This window comes from Plectropomus leopardus, chromosome 16 (genome assembly GCF_026936395.1).
Source record: "Plectropomus leopardus strain MGB_pleo_1.0 chromosome 16, ASM2693639v1, whole genome shotgun sequence".
Classification (NCBI taxonomy): Eukaryota; Metazoa; Chordata; class Actinopteri; order Perciformes; family Serranidae; genus Plectropomus; species Plectropomus leopardus.
This window is the reverse complement of record NC_142191.1, coordinates 10,893,466-10,921,383: the sequence shown is the minus strand read 5'-3', so window position 1 is coordinate 10,921,383 and position 27,918 is coordinate 10,893,466. Positions and strand designations below refer to the sequence as shown.

At 38.6% G+C, this 27,918-nt stretch overlaps 2 protein-coding genes across 2 annotated transcripts in view; one reads left to right on the top strand and one right to left on the bottom strand.

Annotated features, from left to right (window-relative positions):
* The window catches only part of LOC121955790 (low density lipoprotein receptor adapter protein 1), a 117,890-nt gene that overhangs the window by 70,140 nt on the left and 19,832 nt on the right, over positions 1-27,918 (top strand). The gene's annotated exons all lie outside the window — the stretch shown is intronic.
* The window catches only part of fndc4a (fibronectin type III domain containing 4a), a 30,964-nt gene continuing 3,079 nt past the window's right edge, over positions 34-27,918 (bottom strand). Inside the window, exons 2-6 of the mRNA XM_042503776.2 lie at positions 20,041-20,156; positions 18,503-18,707; positions 8,760-8,849; positions 5,732-5,865; positions 34-1,004 (exon numbers count right to left, since the gene is read on the bottom strand). Of these exons, the coding sequence (XP_042359710.1) occupies positions 963-1,004; positions 5,732-5,865; positions 8,760-8,849; positions 18,503-18,707; positions 20,041-20,156 (587 nt within the window). The 3' untranslated portion in view covers positions 34-962. The remainder of the gene's footprint in view (positions 1,005-5,731; positions 5,866-8,759; positions 8,850-18,502; positions 18,708-20,040; positions 20,157-27,918) is intronic.

Below are 27,918 nucleotides of genomic sequence, written 5' to 3'. Positions count from 1 at the left end.
AACTTTGTGATGGGACATTTAGAAGAAGGTTTATTTTACACTTCAGGAAATACAATTGTCAGGGTATTGTAAATGATCTGAAATGAAACACTGGATAATAAAAGATAATGTCCTGTTCTAAAAGCCGGCGGCATAGAAGAAAACATGAACATTTTCACAGGACTGCAATCATATTTATTTCTCCATTTTTTGGCATCTTAGTTAGAATGCACATCAAATGCTATTCTACAGGCAAATGACCTGCATGCAACTTTAGTAAATGAATGGATTAAGTACAGACATGATGAATGTTATTTATGAAAAAATACAATGTTGTCCAGAAAATGGTATTTAAATATCATTAGAAAAAATGAAGACATGTCTATGAATAGATGTATTTTCTTCCTTCCCCTTTACAGTCTGCCCACAGCAGTCAGATACTATACATTTGTGATGAGATAATATATTAACACTATATGTAATGGAAAAATGCTGCTTTATTTAGAGCTATGTTGCCTATAACAGGTGAACAGGGTGTCTAATTGCACATGCCAATATCAAAAATACACTGCGTATTTAAAGTCATGAAGATCTGCCTCCCAGAGATGATAGTGTGTTTGTATTGCAATAACATACCAAGCACCTGGCAAAGACATCAATGTTAACGGCACCATGGGTTAACATTAGTTTATGTACTATCAACCTGCAGAAGAAGGTTTGTGTTAGCTACTGTACTGTGTTGTGTGTGTGTGTGTGAGTGTGTGTGTGTGTGTAGGGTCAGGTGAATGGGTGTGTACCTGTAGTTTTTCTACAAAAACTGTGTGCATGCATGTGTGTCTTTTGCAAAAAGAGCTCAGCCGACCTTATTCACTGATGACGACCCACAGAAACTGTACATTTTTTCAGCTTTTTTCCTCATCAGTGAGAAAGGTGGATAACGCATTGATGGTAGAACAGCGAGAGGAATTTCGGCTGGCTTCTCCTCAAACTTCGATGATGTTAATAGACGGCACAGAAGGATGAAACTGCAACAGACAAGATAAATCAAAATGAGGCTTAATCTGAAATTAAGACATAATTTGATCATATAAGACAATCACATTAATACAGTAACTGATGCTGCAGTTTACCAGTAAATTTAATTAAAATCTAAATAAATGAACAAACAAACAGATAAATAAATAAATAACAAGTATTAATCAATATGTTTGGGATAAAAAAAGAGTTTACATTCTTCTTGTTAAAATGCTTGTATGTAGAATATAAAATTCATTCTGTTGCTTTGCAGTTTTTCACTGTGCAGGAATGTCTTCCTTTGGCATACCTTTAGACAACATGGGTTGGCAAAGCTGTTGGGACAAATTTAATTGCATCACTTTCAAAAGTAGGAGGGTTGACACGGGGATGTCTCCCCGTCCAGACAGACATAATTCATTTGGCAGTAGCGCTCAAATTTTGTTGTTTTTGATTGGTTCTCGTGTTTTTTTTGCACCACCTCTCATCCTCCAAATGTATCAATGTACATTTCTTTCAAGTTGGTCGTGCCTGCAACCTTCTGACAAGGTTTAAACTGTCTGGTTTAAATTTCTGTTTTTAGGACTTTTCAGCTTTATTTCCTATTTCAAAACATTTCTTGGTAAAGTAATCAAATGTAATAAGTTACATTACTTTGATAAAATAATAAAAATAGTTATTTTACATACGTTTTACACATACTTATTACATTTTTAACAAGGTAATTAGTAATCTGTGACCTATTACCTTTCAAAAGTAACCTCCCTAATATTCCACTGCTGGAAGATTTTGGCATACTAATTATGAAAAAATAAAAGATCTATTGATTGTTGCATTTTACACCATGTGGTATTGTTTCCCCCAAACTTCTATTTTCAGTCACAATTTTTTTTCTAAATCTCACTTAGTTTTTTATGACTTGAGGATAATTTGTAATGAACTAATATTTTACTCAAAGGAATGCCAGAAAGACATCAAATTTACAGTAGATAAATGTGTATTTCTGAGCTTCATAATTTTTTAAGCATTCAAGATCAGTAGTTCCACATGCAAATATAGTTTTTCATGGAAATATTTTTATTCATCTTGACAGAAATGTAAACAGTCTCCACACATCGTTTATCTTGCATTAGTCCAACCTGTTCTCATACCCAGGGCGTCAAACAACGATGCTTTGTCACGGCCCTCAGTGTGATACACACAGGGCACCCTTTAGTGTCTCTATGTGATGCACAGCTGAAACACATAGCAACACATTTTGGGTTAGATTAAGTCCGTGTGTTACATAATCTAAGTGGCGTAAATCACAAGAGTGAAGTCAGTGCATGAGGACCTTGGGTAAGTTAAGTAACACCACATAAAAACAACATTAACCTTTAGTTTAAAATAAGATGCAAACTGCTGTGTCCTCGGTGAGTCTCATGTTTTTTTAGACCCTTCCACTTCCCTCCTCTCCTGCCGGCCACAGACTGTCTCGCTCTTCATACTACATCATTTCTTCTTCATCTCAAGTATTGTCACATGTGGGTTTACATTGGAATAAGTTGAAAGCCTGTTGCATCTCATAAACACGCTAAAGTGTGCCTTTGGCGTTGATATCCCACACCGAGAGGCATGACAAAGCTTTGGTAATTGATGAGTTTGCCAATAGTGAGACTGAACACCTTTAGGACTTTTGCTGAACCATTTACACTATTGACTGATGCTACAGAGAGTTTCTGAAGTCCTCATCAGAACTTCTCGGACAGAAACGTTAAATCACCATCTGACCATCTAATGAGGACTGGAAGGAGAGATAAGATAAACTCAATGAGGAATCCTACAACGATTGCCCCTTAGCTAATTTAAACAAGAGAACTCAATATACTGCTATGTTAAATCCCAGCCTGAGGTCAACGCTCACAATGCAAATGACCCCGATTATCGATTGGTCATGGCCTCATTACTCAGCTGTGACTGCATATCTGTCCACTGCTTAAAGTTCACCAGTGACTCCATTTTATATTCATTTTTTAAAGATATGGGCTTCTTTTATCTTTCATTTATCTCATGCAACATATTTTACATTACAGACAGTCTTGCTGCTTGTATGTTTTTTGTATGTAGAGACTACGGTTTCAGAATGGATCCTTGGAGATTTCTGTGATTACATCTGTGGGAAAAGATACCATTTCCATCAGGTGCTGTTTTGAATGCAAGATGTAACAGTTTTTCTTAGTGGAATATCATTTCATGGAGAAGGTTGCATTTTAAGCATCAGATTTGTAATGGTATATACAAGAATTCCTCTATGAAAAAGATGATAAACTGCATTATAGTTGATAAGGTCAGGCTTAAAAAATAAGCTGTATGGTTAAGATGTGTATTAGCATCAATGCTTTATTTGTATAGTAAAGGTAAGTTCCAGCATTAAACTAAGCTGTGGTAAAGTTTACACAGTTTACGGTTTACTGCACTAGTTATGTGCCAGAAAGTTGTAAGCATTTACATATTACATGGTCTAGAACAGAATAATGACACTGTTATTGAAATGTATGTCTTCCCAAAAAGATCTGAATAAAAACAAATAGAATTTATTTATGTATTACTTTTAGCAGTGATAACTGTAACCATCTGGTTGATGCTCATATGACATTTCATATGATATCTTACAATAACGTACATACAGTGGTTTGTATGATATCTAACAAATTAGTTCCCCTACCAGTTACATTAGGTTTAGGGAACACAATCATGGTTGGGCACTGTCACATAACAAAAAGTTATATAGGTAAGGTTTAGGACAGCAAAGTCACGATATAGGCAACTAAGTTCTTAACAAACATAGTGGTGGACAGTAACCTAAAACACTCACTTAAGTACTGTACTTTAGTAAGTATCTTAAATTAAGATTTTTTATTTTTTTTTACTTTTTAGTTTGACTCCACTACATTTAAAAGGCAAATATTGTACTTTTGACTCTGCTACATTTCTATGAAGACTGTCGTTACTTGTTACAATTGTCTTGAAGTCATTGGAGTCATTTTACATTTTACTTTCTTAAAGGCAAAACTCCATAAATTGTGATGTGAAACAGTTCTGTGTGTGGTTTGTTTGATGGAGTGATATTCTCGTGCATGGATTAATGCGATTGGACAGCTCATCAGTCGAGACAGATAGAGAAGAGATGTCATCAGCAGGCGCTTGTATTTGGTTATTGTGGTGTTACTAATGGCTACAACAGCAGAGTGAGATGAATATTTCCCAACAGATCACCCATGGCCATACTTGAAGTCCATGTTTGAAGTTTTTGTGATTAAGAATGATTCTTATCGTTTGAAATGTTTGCTCTTTTTACTGCGCACAAACTTTATCGCGGCCTAAAAGTATCTTTGCACCATATTCAACAAGCTTTCAACTGGGATATTTTAGAGCCATTAGGTTATGTTAATGTATTGTGGTAATAGGCAACAACACTTTGAGATAAAAAAAATACTTTAAATATTTAAAGTTTTTTTAAAGCAGTACTTAAGCAGTAGTCCAGTACTTAAACTCAAGTAATGATTTGACTCAGCATCTTTCGCTTACAAAATAGTAACATTTGACCAGGAGTATTTATACTCTGACTCAAGTAATTGGGTTGAGTACTTTGTCCACCTTTGCTGATGATGTACCTCACAATAACTCAGAGTTCAATAGGTTTCACAAAAGACACAAACACTGGTCTCCTGGAGGAAAGTCCTGTGTTTGTTTGAACCATCCACCATCCCAATCTGCCTCTTAATGCAGACTTTAGCTCTTTATTCTAGTTCCTTCTTTGCTCCCATTAACTTTTTTCGATACATGACTGTGGCCTTCCTGATAATCGTAAAGGAATTACTGGCTCATTTTTACTTGGATTATCTATGAATTCTGGTGTATTTCTTTTTGTAAGTATTAATGCAGACTGTGCATTAGAACAGCCTAGACTGTTTGTTGTCCTTGGTTTGATTTTTTTTTTCTTTTTTTTCCTTTACACAAAAAAGTAATTGTCTAATTGAGCATACATACGCATTCTCCACATGCCTCCACATGCATTTGCTAATCAAATAAGTATTGGTTTATGTTTCACATTTTAATCACAGGAAGGGCTTCTGGCTTTTAATCTATTTTATATGAGAATGTGTGGAAGCGCAAAGCACAGGAGAGAAGGTTCTGGTAGTCAAACAGAAGCATCCACTTGCTACAGTACATGCACCATCACTGGGCAATATTTTAACTATTGATCAAGCATCATCTTCCAATAAATCCATCATGATTTGTGACATGTTGGAGCTTTTTTCCCATCTGTACAGCAGAGTCAGATTCATCTGTATCCTACAAAACTACAGTAATCATGTTAATATCCAGCATAACCAGTTTGGCAGTTGTGAAGTGCCAAAGAGGCAGACGGAGGTGTGAGCTGGCTGAGCACATAATAGATAAGATTATATTAATGTTATTATTCAGAGGAGGAAATTGTTTCTGCAGGAAGGAGCTTTACAAATAGCTCAACACTGAGCAAAAAGAAGACATGTTGACATATCTCAGTAGGAGAAGCACAGGTCTGAATAATGAGATTAATGTTGGCTGAATCACATTTAGCTTTTCAGTTTCAGGGTCGTTTCATTGTGCGTGCTGCGATCACCGTCACACAGACAGCAGCGATGCTCTTTGTGTGCACACACAGCTGCTTGAAAGAGCCTTTATGTGGCCTTCAATTCAAAGGAGTCATGCTCACCTTGCTCCGCAGCAGCCCTCCACTGTGGTGCTCCGGCGTGCTTCTCTCTGACGACGGCTTGGCCTTCTCCTTATTGTTGCTGGAGTCGTTGTCCTTGATGATGTCATACTGCCGGCAGAACAGGGCAATAACAGCTGCCGGGAGGTGAGAGACGGGCACATGTGCAACACACACAAATGAGGACAGGAATTTAGACGTGAGGTGGCAACTGTCGCTCACAGACATGTCACCACTTCCTCTAGCTTAACACGTTGAAAGGCCATGTGGATAATGGAATTCTGCTCCCACGGGAGTGTGATGGCTGTGCCTTTATCTGAAGGCTTGGAAGACAGTAAATCTCCATGGAGTTGGCTTTGCTACAATATGCAGTCTGCCAGATGCAGCTCTGCCTCCAGTTTGGATAAGTACTGAAGGCTCACAATTAACTTCCTTGCTTCACTGATGCTGTGAATTTCTATGAGAATGCTATCATTAAATATTCAGAAACTGATATGGAGTTCTGGTAATGACAACTAGGGAGAAATAGGGGCGTAATTCAGTTAATTAACAAATTATTTTTCATGCATCTCATAACTGCTCTGCAATTTTGCAGTTACATGTCATTGTCTCTTTGTAGCCACGAGATATTTATTGGTAGGCATGTCTACATGTACACTTGTTTTGTTCATATAGTTATAGTTTATTATAATGTTGTTATAATGTGACACTTCTCAAGATATCAACGAAAATATCTGCAAATAAAATGCTGTTATTAAGGAAAGATTTTCAGCTCTCACTTCATAGAAATGTTAAACAGTACAGCAGATCAGAGCAATTAGCTCTAATTTTCTTAACTTTTTAGACCTAGAGTAAGCAGCAGAAAGTAAGACATGAAAGATCAAAAGACAAAAGAACAGAAAAGGACAAACAAACAAATTAATGCAGAAAAAAACAATCTTTTGCAGATTTTGAATGTTTAAAGGGGCATGATGCCTCATAAAATAAGGAAATAAGGTGACTTTAAGTGGGACTGGATGCAAATGAGCAGTCCATTATGAATGCACCACATGAGGTGTTTTTATTCTTTCACTCCCACTCTTCACAGCCTCTGTGTTACTTTGGTTTCTCTCATTAGTATTATTTAACATCTCACTCTGGTGCTCGGGGGTGGGAAAGCCCCGTTCCTGGCAGGCTGTCAGATATGCCACTTCTCATTGTGCCTCAGCACTCCATTAATCAGCACACTTCCTCAAAGGAGTAGAAACTCATACATGGATGGAGAGCTTAGAGGCAGAGAATGCTCAGAAAAGCGTGGTGTTGGTTTGACATTGTTGTTGGAAAAATAAATAAAGGGTAAACAGGGAGGGGATGTTCAATGTTGGTTCATTTTTCAGTCAGACTCAGGTTTTTGGACTTAAATCAAACCAGGATACTTTAGATCTGATTCTTGATGACTCAGGGGCTTATTGATTAGTACGTCAGTATATTGATGTAATTACATGATCTACAGTATCAAACCTTTGTCAGCTGTGCACCATTAGTCTATATCATTGAGGCTGACAATAAAAACTAACAAGCTGCAATTCCAATGGAAAAAAATCCAATTATATTCTAGCTTATCTGGCAGAATTTTAATGTAATTTACCCATTGACAACAACTGATCAATAATATCTTGTACTTTGCATTGGATTTATACATATTAGACCTCATGAATTTCCTAAAAGGTGTTCAGTAATTCTTAAAAGATAGAAGACATATTGAGATACGTGTTACTGTGAAAGCACTCAGCACTAGGAGCTTTTATGGAGACAGTATATTATATTGCTTATAATATATTCAAGTAGTGATTTACTAAATTGAGCAGCACCAGTAAAACTTAGGAAATGTTTTATTAGCTACTAAAGGAGCAAAAACCTGCAGTGCCGTCCATGAAAGGCAATCACTTATGCAAACTGGAAGTCATTGCCGCACCTCAAGCTGTTACTTCTTATAGATACATTTTAAGGGGACCAACAGTATTTTTAAAGAATTATTTCACCCCCCAAATGACTATTTGTATATCTTGCTCACCATTTTTCTTGCATGCCTCCAGTAAACAAAGAATCCAAAAATGTCATAGGAGGCAACATTTAACAACAGCAAAGCTATATGAAAACATCTATTTACACCCACACAACTCATGCTGTATGATTCAAGTCTCATTTATTCAGCTGCTGAATCAATACCTCCCAAACAGATAGCCCTTTCTGATGGGGAAATGAACTAAATGTGAAATTTACATGTACTCTCTTCAAAGCCAGACTTCATCAACAAAAAAAAAGTTAATTTTACTTTTCTTGAACATGGGAGCTGTTAATCCTCAATATGCATATTTTTTTGTGTTTTTGTGTGACTTTGCTTAATCCAAACTAACCCTTTAAAACATCAAAGTCACACCATAACACAAAAAACTAACTGATGAAGGCAGTAGTAGACCAGCAGCTCCCATGTTCAGCGAGGTAAAAATACTGCTTTTGTCAATGGAGTCTGGCTTTGAGGAGAGCATAAATAAGTTTCACTTTCACTTAAGCTCCCCATTGGAAAGGGCTGTCTGTTTCTGAAGTACTGAGCAAACACCAGATGATTTATTGACATACAAATAGTCATTTAGGGGGTGAAGTATTTCTTTAAAAAAATTAATTTGCTAGTTTTGTAAAGACCTATGCATTGTGTAAATTGGTGGCTTCACTTATGTCAAGAAGAAGTCATGACAGCACCTTAAGCTGTTCCTATAATAATATTTTCGGACGCAAACAATATATTTGACTTAACGATCAAATATCTGTAAATGTAGGTATGACTTTGTTCTAACTCAATATGCTTTGCACCTACGTGATGTACATATCACTACCCTCTTTTAACTTAACTAACGTTCAGGCAGACAGTTTGTAAAACTTACTCACACATCAAGGCCTAAAACATATTTATTGTTTTTTATTGTATGTTAAATGTTTTTTTCTTCTTCTTTTACTTTTATTACTTTCTTTCACATATTTCATACAAACTTACCTGCCCACATGACCAAGACCACCACAATTATGATCATCTCTCCTGTTTGTAGATGGCGGGACTTGTCCAGGCCCTGCACAGTGGGATCATCTAGGTTAGAGGACAGATAGGACAGTAGCAATCAATACACACTCCTTAACACTAAACATGGGTTACTAAACATTCTGTTCTTACCTTTGTTTATGTTGAAGGAACAACATGAGAAATACACTCTGCATTAAAGTGCAGCATAATAAAATCACAAACAATGGCCTCAAATGCTTTCAAATAACACCTTCCCATTGTGTAAGTAAAAGCTGAACATCCTGACCTTCACAAAGTAGCATTATAGTTGCAGAGCTACTTAAACGGATTTCCTGATAATGTAAGACCTTAAAATCACTTCCTGCCAATAAGGACTGGACAATAAGGACACTCCCTTTATCTTTCATGACTGTTATGCCATTTAACAAAAAACGTAGTGGTCAGAAAATGTGGTGGGCATTACCACGAATCAATCCTGTAGCATTAATCCTCCTTTAAGTGGATTGACTATGGGCCTATTTCCACTCTCCAAACTATCTCTTAAACCCGCATGGATGGAAGTCTTCCAGAGCACCACTCTGCCCAATTGCCTCTTTTAGTGAATCAAGTTGTCAAGAAACTGGTTCAGAATGCCAGATTGTCAGCTCTCTTCGCATGATAGCTATTACAGAGTGGGGTCAACTATAGTGCCACGTTTTTTAAGTCTTGGTACCAGTGTGGGAATAAGAGTGGAGAGCGGGAAGGAGTACGTCATAGTGGAAACTGAAAAATAACCTCAAATCACAGAAAAGTGCTCGATGTTTATATGCAATATTGCATGCCCGTTACAAACATGCCTCTTGGAAACAGGCTGATTGCTTGGCCTCCGGTAATGCTTCTTGCAGCTTCCCAGAGAATCTCTAATCCAAACAACTTTACACCAGAAACTTGGCTTGCTTGGGCCTTGAGCAATACTCCTGATATGGCATCGTTGAGTCCCCTGGCAATGGTAGAATGTGTGCATCATTTCGGTGTCAAAGCTCACACAAACTAAGAAGGAGTCGGTAGTTAGGTTTAGGCAACAGAACTACTTGGTCAGGTTTTGGGAAAGATCTGGGTTAATGTTAGTCCCATTAGTTAATTCAGGTGACTAATGACTCATGTAACAAAATAACGTTGACTTTTAATATCACTCAAGACAAAAACACCAGTCTCCTGAGTCAAAGTCCTGTGCTTGTTGGTCTCATCCACCAGCCCCAGTGGATCTTGTGCCTTTTATACTTAGTCTGGTGCGATAACAGTCTAATAATGATGTGGATGGGTTCACATCGTAGTTGGTTGAAAGTGTCTTAGAGAGAAGCTTAAGTGTGCCCTGGGTGTCATTATGCCAGGGACACTGCCCAAGCAGCTTATTTTGATGTCCTGGCAGTGAGACCAGGCTGTTATTTCCAGGATCCAAAGCGCTCATTATGAAATTTACAGTGTAACATCTCCGGTCTCTTCCTTGAATTTACTGTTGCCAGCAATGGAAAGCAAGCTTTGCCAGCATGCCATTCTGCAGTTAAACAGTTAATAGGGGTCCCCTCTCAATATACTACATTAATGTTGATTAAACTGTGCATTGTCTTTTGCATTAATTTAGGTTTGTAGATTTCTGTAGGCACTGTAGATTTCTTTGCACCATTTTATTTTTTTGACATTTCCTATTTGTAATGTTATAACTTCATTGCCATTTTATTGCTATTTAATGCTTTTGTGTTTTTTTTTCCACTATTTTTTTTTTAGTACCGATACAGGGGTTCCAAGCTGTATCTCGTACAATGGCAATTAAGATATTCTATCACTTTTTAGTCTGTGACCTACTGTGACTCTTTCAACCTATATGTGAGTGTTGTATTAACAAAGGATTAAAAAAAATCCTATCCAATCCTTTGTTATGTCTTTCCACAGTGAGCTCTGGAGTTGATGTCAGGCTGCACATTACACTTAAATGTCAGGTTAGGACTCAGGTCAGCACTAAGTGCAAATGGTGCTTTTGTGAGTTGCTCTCCGGTTTATTAATCCCACATCTTCTCTATCTGTCTGAACCCAACCCATTGAATAATAAATTAGATCTTCTGCATACATGAAAAGAGAGTTCTGTCTATGCATAGAGAAACTTCTGGAAAAAGGCTGTTTCTGTAATAAATTTAATTGGCTTCTGTATTCTGTAAGACTTTTGAACTGAACTTCTTGCTCTTGTTTACTGTTTTGATCTTATGACTTGAGTTAATTTTAAAAAGTTCTTTGGTACGTGCAGACTGTAACATGCTGATATACAGTATGTGCATATTTGATGCAATAGGTTTCATACCACAGGGTGAGTGAACAGAATATACAGATGACCTGAATAACATGTCCTGCTCCTGTATCATACATATTTCATGTTGAGGCACCACACTCAGATATGCTGTGTGATTTCTGCTGTAGTGGAGAATGAGCGGATTGTGGTGCAACCAAAGAGTTGTTGAGTGTTGAGATAATTAGTTGACCTCCCTTCTGCTCAGCTCAAATCCCACAATGTTGTTTGTGGCTGTGAACTGTGCCGGGAAACTGTGTAACAGCACACCAGGGGGGCTGCGCTGGTGTCATAACAATGCGTCATGTGATTTATTCTTGCAGAATGTCTCCTGGAGACTGAACGGTTAGTTTTTTTTATGTCTCTGAACTAGCGACAGCCATGGCCGGAGGCATTATGTCTTTGGATTGTGCGTCTGTTTCTCCTATTCTTGTGAACTTTTATGTCAAGAACACATTGAGGGAATCTCCTAAATTTTACTTGGACTCAGTGATGAACTGTTTAGATTTTGGTGGTCAAAAGGTCACTGTGACCTTGCATCTGTGTCATTCTCATAATGCCTCAAAAATACCTCAAGGGTATTTCTTCTCATTTGGCACAAACATCCACTTGGACTCGAGGATGAACTGATTAGAATTTGGTGGTCCGAAGGTCAAGGTCAGCATGATCTAACAAATCACGTCTTTGGCTGTAATAAATGCGCTTATTATGACAAATTTCACACAGATAACAGAATTATACATTGATAGCAATTTATATAAAAAATGTAAACTGTCAACTTCACAATGGCATCAAAATATTCTCCAAAAACACCTTTATGGCCATTACATTACATCACATCTCGGGAAAAGAGGGGGAGTGGTGACAAAAATCTTGGGTGTCCACCTTGAGACTGTGCTCATTGTCAAGATATGAAGATGTGTGTGAAAGATCTATGTTTTCACAGACATGGATGTAAACTATATACGCAACTTTACTAGAATTAATAAACATAAAATCTAAAGTTTCTACAATCTACAGTTGCATACAGTGCCGTATCAATTTATATGAACCATATATAAAAGATTGTATCAAAAGAATATTTTGCATGAAGCTAACAATGTATAGCATACCTTTGTCTCAGTGCCGTTATTGGGAGAGCCTATGTGCATCTTCTTACTCAGCAGAGGCAGCTTGACATCTCTTTGAAATATCGCACCGTAATTGTGTCTTAGGGGACCACCTACCTAGTTAGATTTGACTGCTCAAGGCGTCAGCGCTTTGAAAATATAATTTTTTTCTCTCTGTCTTCTGTGTGAAACAGTTTGACAGCGCGGTGGCAGCAGGTAACATTTTCACTGGCTTCATTTCTTTTTTGGAAATGATTTATATATTTGGAGAATTTAGTATTGACTGTGGAATCACTGTTTATGCTAATGAATACAGCATGTTAATTTCCCCAGTTTTATCACATTTCTCTGTAAGAAGAAGTGAATAACCTACAGGATAATGAATCTCACATTGCAAATCCCTTGTATTTCATAAAGAACCTATTATGCTGAAGTTAATCCTTACTGAAATTAATTTTATTTGAGTTCTCCAGAAGTATGTTTACTTTGTAGATGTACATACAGTCATTACTTACTTTAATGGAAAACACATAAACTGCCAGCATACAATAAAAATCAATCTTAAACCCTGCTCCCCTCATCACAACATGGCTTCTTCTTGAAGGACAGGCAGAACTCACAAATATAAACTCTGATTAAAAGCTTTCCATGAAACTGATGAAATTGAAATAGACTTCGGAAAGACATATTGATTCTGTACCGTAGGGGGAAAAAATCCACAGAAGCTTATTTAAATTCAAATACCAGGGCAACACGTGCTGAATATCTTGCCAGGAAATGCTTTATATGAAATAGATTGATTCTGAATCTGCCTCAAGCCAGGTGTACATGCAGTGGCATATGCACTAATATGTAATCACATTATCAAAGAGAATTGCATTGCAGAGAAAAAAAAAATAAAAGCATTATTGATTCATGGGTATCATAGCTCTGGCTCTTGGGAATGCCCGGGATATACCGCAAATCAATTTAGTTTCAATAGGAGGCACTTGGCTGTGACAAAGGGCTTCTGAAATGGCTCTGTGATGCTCGAGCCAAGTAGATTAAAAAGGCTTTTTAAGGAACAATGGTTAGTGGGAAGATCGTGAACAAGAAATGTCACATTAAATTAGGGTGCATTAAAGTTATAGTGTATTGTATGTTGCTAGTTTTAGGTGGATACATTGTAAACATGCTTTCAGAGAGGGCAAAAACTTGTAAGGAGACAAGTTTCATTTTCAAAAAACAACAAAAATTTATTTTCAGGGTCACTGAATTCATAATGTAGCTAAAAGAGATGTTTGAAACAAGTATGTTGGAGAGTTTAATTTGTGTAATTGATGAAGAATTTCCTTTTTACTGAGGTATATTTATTCTGCTTGCTGTGGAGTGGGTGAATGTGTATAGGAAAATTAAAAAGCTGCCATCTCTTCCCATTAAGAAAGATCCAGCCAGCATTAGCTTGCCACAACATTGTACTTGCTAACACAAGTCAGAAACACAGATACAATGTCAAACATTCAGCATACATACAGGTTTTAATTCTGCTCCGTACACAAGTCGAATCAGGCTGTACATAGTGTAGAAGTGGATACATGTAAAAAAAAAAAACATGTCTATTCCCACTTAAAGTACAAATTTCTGGTACTCGAACTTTTACTTAACTATTTACATTGTCTGCTACTGTTTGCTTAATACTACAGTTTTATACTTTTTACTTTGTTACATTTATTGAACACATTTAGTTACTAGTTACTTTGAATATTCAAATTATTAATGCAAAATATAGTAAACTAATGAATTATTTTAGATTATTATAGATAAAACTGCACTGCAGAATATCAAGTAGTTAAAATTGGCTCCACATGTACCAGCTACAGTATTAAAATGATGAATATCTTATTGCGGATGCATTAATGTGTTCATAATCTAATGTAGTGACTGTCAAAAAATATATATGTTATTCTGATATTATTAATTCTGCATTATAGGTACTTTTGCTTTTGCTCTATTAAGTACATTTTGACTCTAATACAGTTGTACTTTCACTTACTACCGGTACTTCGGTACAGGATCAGAGTACTTCTTGCACCCCTGATAATTTTCCATCACTAATTACGTTACTGTTTTTCACTTTGAAGCTATTCAGCTGGCATCTTTGTCTGAAACTGGGATAAAAATAGAAGTGCAATATGTTATCTATCAAAGGAGTATTAGTCATGGTGGCTGTGTCTGGATTTTCCCCAGATGATGTGCACATATTGAGTGTTTCTTTGGTCCGCAATAAATTTGCCAACAATATCAGGGTCAGAATATACGGCCACACAGAACCAAACATGAAAAGACAAGTTAAGTCATAAATTAGACTCAAGTTACTCAGAGAAAGTTGATGTGATTGGACTTTGGAACTGGGGCACGAGAAGTCAGCAGTGCAGAGCATTAGATTTATGGAGAGCTGACACTGATTGCTTCTACACTTACAAAAACAAACTCCCACAAATGAAGCTCATCCACTGAATGGGCTGTTTTTCTGACCCACTTGGATCACAAATTCCTGATTAATGTTACACAGTGAATCTTTTCCAAAAATGTTGACAAAGTAGTGAGGCACTGGCCATAATTCTTTTCATACTCAGCACTACTCGGATATTGATGGTTAGCCTCTAAAATCCTTTGCTTCCAACATCAAATATAAGTACAGAAATAATCCCTGAGTATTTAATTTAAAGCAACAAGAAAGGGGTGTAATGCCAGCGCCTGTTAGCGTAATATACAGTGTTGAACTTGAGCCTGGATTAGTTTCTTTCTCTGTCGCCGATCTTGCCAGCTTAACTAATGCTACCAAACCTGAGTCAGCTGAAGAGAACCGTGTATGATTCGCTTGCATCAGCACTTCTTATGTTCACAACCTCGACCTCACCATAAGATAACAGAGGGATACATTTTTCAAGTATCAGGCCTGTTTCTAAACCAATGTCAAATGCATGCTGCTACCATTTTTAAGGTATACTTTGTAGGATTTTCCTGAAAAACTGTGTGTGGCAGTGTATTTATCTAGTATTCTTTTCTCCTTATTTTGCTGTGTTTTAGACCTTCATGCAGCTCCCAGCTGGTAACAGTGAGCAGGTGAGGTTGAGACTTTATAAAAAGGTAATGATCAAGTAGTAGCAAGAGGAAGCTACCAAAATGGCGGAAACTGTGCCAAAGAAAGCAAATACAGTGAGGTGAAACCAGGCCCCCATGACCATTGCTCAGCCTGCATCCAGAATATTCCAGTGGCCACTCGCAATATTGCAGTGAAAAAATCCCCTGTGGCCCATAATGCATTTTGCCCATAGACCATGGATTATGAATTTTTGGGCCAAGAAAATTTATTTAAGAATCTGTGACGTCATCACAATGTAAAGTTTTTGAGTAGAGTGGGAACTCACTGGTGGGACCAGCGTTACAAACACTACTCTGCATTTTCAATGGGCCGTGTACTGTGAAAGTAAACCCAAGAGGCTAGAAACCTTTTTGACATATGCACCAGGAGAGCATCTCCACGGGACTGAGTAGTCACCATCTTGGCATCTGGTATCTCGATATTATTATATATCTATGGGCAAAACGCCAAGTAGATACCTCATTCAAAATTGTGAGGAAATTTGGGGTTGGCTTTCAGTTCAAGCACTAAAGGAGAGAATGAACAGTGATGCAGAGCTGGTCTGATTTCTGTTGAACAGGTAGGAGTTAGCATAGCTGTTTGTGTAGTTAGCTTGCTAAAGTATCAGCTCTTCCATTACAACAAATGTAATATTTCTACTAATGTACAGTAGCTTGCAGTCTGTGCACAAACAGTTTGGAGAAAGGGCCAAGTTTGAATGTTGTGTTTACATACAGTAGTGGACAAAAGATAGAGTTGGTGTCTTGTCACAGTTGGGAGGGTGTAATGAGGGCAAAGTTGGTGGGGGGAAAACAGTTCTTTCCACCAGCTTGCAGAGACTTGGAAAGCACAGTTTTTATACTTGCAGAGAGTGATCAGCTAACAGCATGCATCCAAGAGACACTATTACATATACTTTAGAATTACTTACAGCCATTAATGCTATTTTTTAATAGTCTGGCACGTTGAATGGAATTTTATGCATGTTTCAACACAGTATAGCAGCACTAATGTTACTCAACGCCATTAGCATATGTTTTGACAATTTGCTGTAACGTTAACATGAAACAATTTAATTATGAAGCTATTTCCAACCTCAAGAACTACAGGTCCTCACATGCTCAAAGTCTGAGGGTTCAAAAATAGCGATTTGGCTTTAAAAAAGTGCTATGTCTGTAGGGATCCTTTTAATAATCTGAGGACACACTTATAACAATCTGAACATGTCAGTGGCAAAAACAAGCACTTTTGGTGGATGTAAATTGACTGTGCAGACATGACCTGAGACCATGAGCTGCAGTACTGGACTTATTTAATAATATAATGTTCCCATTAGTCACTTTAAGACAAAAACATGGGACAATAGGGTTCAGGATATAAAATACCCTTCACTTCTGGATTTATCTGATCTGATTTTTCTGACAGTAAATCTTTAGCATGGTAGCAAACTTTGTTTTCCCCCTTCGTGTAAAAGCATGTGACATTTTGTGGGCATTCCCATAAATTTGCACGGTATCCATTCCTGCATATTATACCTTTAAAAGTTAATGTATTTGGCTTTACCCAAAATCATGGATTAGCAAATGAGTTTCCTCTAAAGACTCTCAGCAGCTGCTTAGCAAATGTTTTTTTTTCACTCTCTCCTCATTTGTGCCATAAGAAATTGAGAGCTACTGAACCTATTCTCTATTGGTCATGGTCTTCATATTTTCTCCAGCCCATGAGCCCAAACACTGAATCCAAAGTGCTTCAGAGTGTGTGTCAGAATCCTGATTAGGCACCCCGAGTGATATAGAGAGGTATAAATGCAGAGGAGCTTGCCTGCAGCCATGCTTGCAGAGTCAGTCAATAATGAATTGGTCTGTAGGAGAAAATAAACCTGCATGAAGCGTCCTCAGAGACGCTGTGCAAGGAGGCTTTAGGTTACGTGCACTTATGTCGGCACTAACCTTTACTGTGCCTCATTTTCAATGTCAGTGTGCTTAAAGGCATTCAACAGCCAGAATAGGCTTTTTGAGCAACAGCAGGAAAAGCGTCTGTAATGGGTTGCTCCTGTCTGTGCCTCTGGGAAAAAGGCCTGTGGCTCTATCATGTGCTGTAGAATTAAAAGCAAAGCATTATGTTATGTAACAGTGAGATGAAACAGTGTGAAAAGATTTCTGCAGTGACCTTATCAATGACAAACTACAGCATTTTGTTGACTTAATACCTGGCAATTTAACTTTTTGTTAATATTAACAAACCCCATAAAGTCACAACAACACACTGAGAATTTGTTGTCTGTATATTCAAAGCCTGATGTAGCTTACACTTACACTGCACCATGGAACTACATTATCATTTAAAAACAACAGGGCTTTCAGCATCAATGCCTAAACCGCAAGTAATTGAGGTCTGTACTTTTTTAAAAAAAAATCAGTAAATCATTCATGTCTTTAAGACATACCAGGCTGACTTTTAAAGCTAGAGTGATGATACTGGTATCATATAAAACTAGAAGACCCAAGGAACCCAGTGGCACCATGCCATGCTAGATTCTCAGTAAAGGAGCTTAATGATGCTTAGTTAGGCTAAATTTCGGCGATGGAAAAATGGCCATTTCACAGTGTTCCCTTTACCTCTCACCTAGATATATCTGAATGAAAATGGGTTCTATGGGTACCCATAAGTCTCTCCTTTACAGACATGGCCACTTTATGCTAGTCCCATGCAGTTTTTTGTTGTCATTTGATTCTGAATCAAGACAATCTAAGAATTTCTTACCCTTGTCAATATGGACTTTAAAAGAGTTATGAATGCAAAATAATGGAACTGAAAATATGATTTGAAAAATGCGATTAATTGCGATTAACGACTTAAATTCTGTGATTTATCAGAGTGCTCTGAAAAATGATACCAGGCGCAGCATTTTTTTTCCAGGCAGCTGCAGACACCCACTCTTTATAGAGAACAATTGAAAAAAAAAAAAAACTGTTGCTGAGAAAAAAAAAAAGATAGGTGGACACAGGGCCGTATTCTTTATTTTTAGAAGGGGTTTATTTTTATTTCAGGAAACACAAGTCCCTGTGTTTGAATGACACTCTATTATTGTCCTTGAACACGGATAGAACTTTTTGCTCTCAAAAGAACTTTGCCACAGGTAATTTATCAAAACCTCCAAGCAGCTTACCTTGATTGGAGCTGTTAGAGGGGAAGCGGTCTGTCTTCTTGAGGGTACGAAAATGCACCTTCTTGCTGGCTTGGCTTTCACCGTAGAGGCCAATTGACTGGACCTGGATGATGTAGTCAGTCTCCTCTTCAAGGTCCCAAAGGACACAAGAGCGGCTGGTGGTGTTGACTTCCCGAATGAATCTCTGCATGTGTCCTTCTTGCCTCTGGGGATTGGAAGAGAATGGACTGATCTATAATCGATACAGTAGTCAATGAGGTGATCAAGGCAACCAGAGAGATTACCAGCCTGGCAAATGCGCCCCTAAGGAAGACAGTCTGTTCTGTAAAAAAGTAAAAACAGTGACTATGGTGACCATGAGAATGTGAGATGAAGGTGACCAACCAGAAAATATTCAAGGTGCTGCAGAACGACATGCTGAGAACTTTATTATATTAACAGTTGGCACTTTAGTTTCGCCATATGGAGTCTTGACTGGGAATGGAAAAGTTGGGGAGTCAATATTCTGATTAATTTAAACTGCAATTGCCTTGAGTCTTTCAGAGTCTCAGACTTTGTCTTTGACCTTTCTGAACGTTATTGGAGCAATCAAGACCCAGAGCTGTGAGAATTATTCCTCCTGCATGCACGCAAAGTTCTTTTCTCAGTGTGCTCTCTAGCCCATCTGTACTTGAAGTGGCTTTGGGCCAGATGTCTGTGTTTTATGGTCCTGCTTGAAAAAGCTCATTTCTCTCCGTAAACAATGAATAATGTGATTATTAAACCGTCATATACACTCAAGGCAATCACGAAACATGTTCAGATTCTACTGATGAGCAGCCGTTTCGGTGTTGTATTCAGCTCATCAGTTGCACTGAACAAATAGCAAAGTTAAATAGCTGCATGATGTCTTGAGCTGCATAAAGCATAAACACGATTACTGCAGCATATGGCATTCAGTGTCATTGGTTTTCCTATTTAAAGCTTTGAAATCCCGCGGCACCCCTTGTTTTCTCTTGACAAATCCACCATGCAAAGTTTTATTCTGACTCCAGGCTTGAAGGCAAGATTTAGTCAGCCATTCTGCATGCTAAGCAAAGCTTTAAGGGGTTCCTGAGAAAATATATCCACACAAAAAACAAATCTTTATTCTCTCGGGATCTTGTGCATGTGTGCCAATACTTACTCTGTATGCTGGACAAACTCGTTTATTCGTCATCAGGTGTTTGCTGAGCGCACGGCATCTCAGTGGACTTCAGGCAGTGAATATATTATCACTTCATGTTTTCATTGGCCCGTTTTATCCCAACATGTCCCACAAGCTGTCACAAACTGTGACACGCTAGAAAATGGATTCCAGGTGCACCTCTTCATACTGGCTGCGTGGTGTGCCAACAAAATTTCAACAAGACATGATGAAGGCTCAATGCCAAGCCGCAAATGGCTAGAGCCACAAATAAAACTAATACAATTTTGTCTTTTTTTGGAGGGTGGGGGGTGTTCTGCTCTGCTAATCTGCCCATGGTCTCTCTGATTTATAGTACAAGTTTATGACTTACCTGTTGTGAGATTGAGAAGCCGATTATTATATCTCCCTCTGGAACCTCCCAGGATACAGTTGCCGAGTCGGACCGCAGGTGTGTAACAGACACATTGACCGGAGCTGGTGGCCGGTCTAAAGGAAAGAAAAAAGAAGTAGAGGGGTCTGTTAATCCGCCAGTTCTTTTAAAGATATTTAATCATCCATGCCGTATGTGTCCAAACAGATTAATTTGGACAACATTTGGAAAGTCTCAAGCATTGGGGGTCAAGGTCAAAACTCACCACAGGTGTTTGAATTAAAAGTCTTAATTCAAAAAGCTCATGCCATCAGGTTTGTGTATGACTTGTGATCAAGAAACACAGTAACTGTTGGGTCTCATGTCTTCAAGCACTAGATGTGACTGAAGAGGTCTTTTTTTAAGGCGACATGGAGTACATTTTTCCTTTCATCTCCAAATACCAGCTTTACTGTTTTCTAATCCACTGTCCTCAGTACAACTTTAATCAGGCCCTGAAAAATTACAAGTGTGACTCTACGTGAACCGATATATTTTCTGTCACAGTCCAACACAAGCCCAAACTAGGGCAGCAGTTTTGGGCCTGAGCTCAATTAGAAACCCCAATTTCCACTGTAAATAAAAACTCTCAAGCAAACGTCTTTTCAGTGCAGAAACAAAAATGTGGGTTAGGTTGGTAAATACTTACTCTGTGCACCAGTACACTTTGCGGCAAACTGGAGCACTTGTAAATTTGGAGCCCTTTTCGCTAGCCAGTGGCATACACACACGCACACGCACGCGTGCACACACACACACACACACACACACATACACACACACACACGGACTCACTTGCACTAATGAGCATTCACGGCCAGACCGTTAACCACACCAAAGAACAGAGAAGCTCATATTTCAACACACACATAGGTATTGTGACTTCAGGACACCATTGCTCCACTATATCTTTACATAGCAAACAGTTGTTTACTCCTATATTAATGCTCTGATTATCGTATAGAGTTCTTTTTATCTTTAAAATGTTCACTTTCCTCTTTCCCTCCAAACAGCCTTGTGTGAATCTGACCAATGTAACCACGCTGTCTATCTCATGTCCACCTCCCTCGGACAGCGTTACATCTCTTCACGCTGTCACTTTGCAGCTATCTATCATGATTTAGTTGCCGGTGGAGACATTGACTGCAAAGCGGGACAAAAGCCTTAGTAGCAAAAGGCAGCAGAAACGAAGGGCGACAGATCTAATAGAGGACCCTGTACAGCTTCAAACTCTCTAAGCAATCGCTCGGATCAGATGGATGGGTGAGATGGGATTGGCTGGGCAGATAGGGGACCTGCAGGCCATCCTCAGGGCTTTTATCGTTAATGTGGGTCTAATGGACTTTGTGTGTTGTTGCAGACAGTATCTGAAGTAATGTTGAGAGGGTCAAGTGGGTGGGAATCTCTCAAGCTGTGAGATATGTGGAAAATAATGATAAAAAAAAAAATAATTTGTCATTGGGAAGGCATCAGAGAGGATGATACTTGTTACATAATTTAACACTTTTCTTAATGAGATGTAAGTACAGTATCACAGCTGCTACTTAAGTACCCACAGTAAGATTTTTAGTTACGGCTTTCTGTAGTAGCTCATTACAAAGGGAGTATTAATTGACAGTCAATTTGTATTTCAAACGCTTTTATTAACTCATGGAGCACAGGCGTAATAACCCATAACACAGTTATCTTGAGATGACAGCCAAAGGCATGCGCTGCTGTACGAGGACAATATTTCATCCAAAAAGTGCACTTGAGAGAGAAAGATGAAACGCGAAATGATGGAATTGGGAGCCATTTCAAATGATTTGCCGTTTGCTAACTCGGTCCCCTCTCACATCCCTCTCCTCTTATCTCCCAGCGCCTCCTCTTTTATCTCTCCCTCTTTCACTTCTTGCGCTTCTGTCTGTTTTTATCTCGGAGACGATCAATGATGGCCTCTGTGTTCAGTGCAAGAGGTGACATTGAGGCAGATCTCAAGACCCTCAGGTCAGACGGGGCTATCAGTCTCCCCGCCTCGGCCCTCGTGGCATTATGAACCGCAGAGGGAGGTTGTGGGGGGGGGGTCAAGGTCAAAACACAGCCACGACGCTCATGACACGCACAGAGATTGCTTTGTGGAGGGGAGCGAGTGAGATGAACAAGAGGCCAGACTAATGCTTAGAGAGCAGCAAGAGGAAATGAATGTTCCAACTGTAGAGAGAGCTGCTGGTAACACTGGTATCAAGAGGTTAAGAGGTGACGTCTGTCTCATTTTGTCCATTTAATAAGAGGATTATTAATGGCGGCATTAAGATAGACGTATAGTAGGGCGCTGCACATATAGTATATATTGTCCTTGATCTGTGGAGAGCTGCAGGGAATGAGTCATACATATATTTACAGTAATGGCTCGTGTGTCCTTGTGTCTAAATGACTGCTAATTTTGTGTCATGAACATTTGATGATCATGCACTGTAAAATATGAGAAGTTGATCTCATTCAAAATAATCTTGGAAACAGCCTTGAAAAAGGAAAGTACTTAAAAAGTGCAACTTAAAAAATGACAAGTGAAATTACATTGTTCAAGTGTTAGCTACTTCAGTAAACCAGCTTAGTTGGACAAAGAGGATTTTGCCAATAATGAAGTTCTGTTTTCTTAACATGTTTAAGATCATACAAATACAACTGACCAGTATGAAGCCAGAAAAATACAGGTATGTAGCACAGTATATTTGGCTTACTGAAGTTGTTAAAACTTAGAAAGATTCATTTGCTTAAACTTGTAATTTTTAAGTTGCAACAACTTCACAAGTTTAAGTAAATAGATCTAAATTTTAAGAAACTAAACAAACAGATACAGGAGACAAGAATTAAGATAAATAGTTATATTTACTAACATTTCACAAGCCAATTGGTTTCCTTAATTTTTTAAAAAGTAAAATCAACTTGTCTGATTTTATAGTGTGCTAATGACCATGTAATTTAATCTGTTACCAGCAAACTAACATTCTGGGACACTAATTGGCCGACATCTAACAAAGCTAATTAAACAAATTCCTCTAAACGTCACATAGAAGCTTCTATTCTTGCAACTGCACCATCCATATTGCCCACACTTTGCCAAAATACCAAGGATTTGCTTTTGTTTTGGGCAGAATCTGACTACTTAAACACTATCAAGCCTATTTTGCCATGAGCTTATGTTGTACAGTGCACACTCTTCAGAATCAGGTGCAACATTTATCTAAGACAGGACACATTCATTCCTCCTCAAGCTCATTGTCCTTTAGGTAATGGGGGTTACAGACAGCCACGCAGTAACCATGATGCATTGTCCGCGGCTCATTTGCTGGTGATGGAGCAAGTGACGGTTCAGTTGAAGCGGGCCATGAATCATCACTAATGTATAAGTGCCCTCTCCCTATATGATGTTGTCGCCATTGGAGGCGATTGTGCGGGACAAGTGTATTTTCAACTTGAAGTACCTTTAAGGTGACTTTTGCATTGTAAAAATGTATACCTTCATACCTGTATATATCTTCATTTCTCTTTTTCTGTTACGATTTGACAGATGAGCAAACTAGCTCTGACATAACTCTTCCCGAAATGTTTTCCTCAGCAGCACTTTGTTGACTTTGAGTCAAAGGGAAGATAATTGGTCATTTGATTAGTTTGTGGTTGGATCGATCAGATTGATCAGATCAGTAGATTAAATTAGAGGAGCAGCTGCTGCAAAGGCAAGTGAAGGCAAACTTTTAAACCCAGCACTGGACTGTGGGATGTTGGTGGCGTACTTTTTATTACTGAGGTGGCCAAAATGAGGCACTAACTTATGCAGGGGTGGCATGAAGTACAAGTGCTGCTGCAGGCACACGCGTTGGCATAGCTTTGATTTATCATTTTTGTCTCCACTACCCATACCTAAGTCAATTACCAACATTGCAGTATCTTATATTCCTGGTTATAGTTTAGTTTAAAAGATAAATAGTCATGCCCAAATCCAAATCAAAGCAGATCTTCCTATTCTTTGGCTTTTTGGCAGGCTACTTTGGCACATCACTGCCTCTCAGGTTTAGGACTGAATTGTGCCTATAAACAAATGGGTACTAACAAAATAAGAACAAATAATGGATACAAAAAACCCCAAAACCCCCCAGAAAATTTGTTTATATATCACTTCCTACATGAGGTCTGTTGTTGCATCATTTCATATTTCAGAGGCTCATGATGAATAAGAGAAAAGTTGTTGCCAAAATGCTATCACTGCTGGCTCAGGAGCAGCCAACAGACGATAATGTGATTTCCTAATGCAAATATTTTTATTGATGTGAAGTCCAATAGTCCAATCCTCTTCCTCGTACCCCCCTCTCTTTTGTTTGGTGTTCCCTTCTGCAGTAATAAGTGTCATTGTGAATACTTCAATATGTTATCAGCCACGTGCCCTGAGTAAGCCCTGCTCCGCACAATTGGTTACGTAAGATCTGAGATCAAACTGCAATAGGTCACAGTGGCCGAGGCGTGTGTTGGTGCAAACAAATGGTGAGACCCTCTTGGGATGTGGGCGCACTGCCACGATGAATCATAGCATATAGCTAAAGCCCGGCACATTAGCTACTCCCCATCTAACCAGAGTGCACGGAGAGATAGTGAGAGTGCTGGTGGATCTCTGAATGGCTGACGAGCCACGTGGAAAGGAGCCCAGTTTGATTTGTTAGAGCGAGGTATCTGTAGTTTGCCCTCTATATTTGCTTGCGATGCAATATGTCCTGATTTATGCATAGTTAGTTTCATGGTTGCTTAGACTTTCACAGCATAAAAGAAGAGATTGTTTTTTATACGGTCAAATAATACCAATTTTGATTTATCACCATAAAACAGCCTCTGCAGCTTTTGATCACAGATCACCTTGGAAAACCATGACACATTGATTACACAGAAAAAAACGAGATGTGAGGAAAATTGGAGATTACATCACCTGTCTGATTTATTAGCAACATAATTTGGCACATGACATGTCATTTCTCCATTTTTTGTGGTGCCTGAAGAAAAGCATTACGATTGAAATGCATAGCCAGTGTGGGGGAAAAAAGCAATGTATCTGCCTTTTTGTGTTTACTTTATGCATCTGATGTAGGTTTTGACTGATGGCACCCATGGGTAATTTAAGTAACTGTTTAAAGGCTCTTAAAGGGACACTTCACTCAGCTTGTGAAGCTCAAAGCGCCAAAAAAGACACACATTTGAAAACTCAACAGCAATTGCTCTTTCCAGAAATCATGACCCGGTTACTAAAGATAATCTACACACCTTGTTGTAAGCATTTTCATGAAGGAATTATTATTTTTTCGTCTACCAAACCACATTTTTCAGCCGTGTCACTGCACAGAAGGAAGTGTGCATCTACTCATGAACAAGAGGCTCGTGCTCGTGGCAGCTGAGATGTAAACAATAATGGCATCCTTCTCGGCTGAGTTGTAATGTTAGCTAGTTCAGTGGTGCTAGGTGAGCTAGCAGTAGATGCAAACTTCCTTTTGCATGGTGACATGGTTGCCATCTAATTCCATATATTGGAGCGAAGGCAAACATCTCTACGGCAGATATCTCCAACACCTCTCACCAAAACAAATTAGATTGATAGATGCCGCTACATGTAAAATAGAAAATAAGTATTTTTGATTTTAGGATGAACTGTCCTCTTTAAATCTCATCAAAATTTTGTAGCAGATGCTGTATCTGGATGCCAAGCAGACATTGTAATTATATGCGTTTCATTTAAAAAGTGTGATAGCAGAGTCAGCGACCTTTTCTGGCTTCAGTTACTGTGAGAAATCCTCTGAAGATCGACTTCTTTAATTTCTGTCGACAGTTTTGAACCCAGTTCTTTCTTTTGGATGATTTTCAAAACAGCTTATGCATTCATTTCCAGTTAGAGGTATAACCAACCATTTGCTCCATGACTCAGTAAATGTCCCAGATAAATGCAGAAGCAGCTAATTCTTCATTTTACAAACTATGTCAAGTCTGACATAAATGAGTGCTCAGCTCATTATTCTGCCACAAATGTTCATAAATGCTCAAAATGATTGATTTATTCACTAACTCCACAAGGTGCATAATTCTTATTGACTCAAACACTTAAAAAATGGAAAAACAGCGGTTTACAAAGGTTGTGGGCTGAATTATCGATCATATTTCAGTCTCAGTTACTTATAAGCAGGCGACCGTTTGAAGGGCTGCTTGTAAAGTGAAGTAATCCCTTCCTAATACTTCTAATGTGGTAGTCCCTTGAGAGATAATATATTCACCGACGTCTTATAAATAAAGGCAGTAACTCATAACAGGTGCAGTGAATGTTGATGTGTTGCCCAGTCAGTCTTCAAACAGCTTCATCTGGATGTGTTTCAAACCCAGTTGAGAAAAGTCTAAATGTTCTTCTGTGCTCAGCGGGGGGTTGTCACAAAGCTGCTCACAGGCCTCAGTGTTGCAAATTGCCTAGTAGTGGAGCTCTTAAGCAATGTCGTGCTGGTTTTATCACAGCCGCAGCACTGTCTGCCCCCGTATTACCTTTAGAGACCTTTTTTCTTCTTCTTATTTCATCTCCAAACTCCAATCCCTTCTGAGATTCTGCCTTACTTTAACATGTAATACCGTGCAAAAGCAGTGACTTATATGGTCTTTGATTATATCTCTGACTCTACTTCACTAGTATTTATCTTGTGCAGCAACAACAGCATGAAGTATTTAGATGGATATAGATGGAAGGACTTGTCCAGCCAGGCGTGGATACATTTCAGAGCCTCTCTACAGTAGAGGCACTTACTGTCCTTCCCTTTAGGTACGCTCTGTCTTCTTTCTCACTGACTCAGAGGCTGCGAGACGGCAGTGGGACCAGATGGGACCAGGTGCCATTCTAAGGTTAATGTAATCACTGGCCATATCCCGAGGCTTTCCAGCCACAAGCTAACATTACTTCATCATCCCAAAACTGTAAAGCCTAGCACACAGGAGTAGACTTGTAAAGCTGTTAATAGTTTGTACCATAAATTTTACTGGCAACAGTTTTTTTGTTTACTGGCACTACAGACATCTAAATAAGACACCAACAAGCGAGAGCCACCGTATGAAGATATGAGATCTAGGATCGAATGAAACCTGTTTTTCCACACTCTGTAGTCTGCATTTTTTCTCTGTATGTTTAACTGTCTGCCATTTGACAGCAGATAAAATTATGACAACTGGAGCAAATATTGGCCCTCACTCAGATGGATTCAGTTCTAATACAGAGCGTCTATTTGTCAAGAACGTGTCACCAGGTTTCATGAACAGCAGATTGCCAATTTGAAGAATGATATGAGCCTGGCCATCCAAATAAATCCAATAAATTGTAATTCCTGTTTGCTGAGCGCCTACAGCTCTGGTTAGTGGGATTGATTTTTGAGAGTGCTTGTTTTCAGGCTGTGTGAATGTGAATGTTGTTATCCACATTCAAGTTTTTCTTATTAGGTTGGACCAAGAAAAATTAAGCAACTAGAGTGGGTTTTGACTAAGGAAGATTGCATGATACTGGGTTTTTTCTAGTTTAGATGCTTTAAGAAAATGTTGGCATCGTAGGCCTACCTTCCTGCAAACCACAAATAGGTTTTATATGTATCATATCAACATTTATGAAGTGGTGTAGTATATGAGCTGCTTTGTTATCTGGAGGTGAAGGGGGTGGTAGATGGCATGACATTTAGGCGCTATGCTTGCCAAGCATAAGAAAACTGCAGATTAATGTTCGAGACCCACAAACAACAAAACCAGCTGTGTTTTAGTGACCTGTTTCCATGTTGCCAGCGGCTTCTTAGGCACCAAACATTG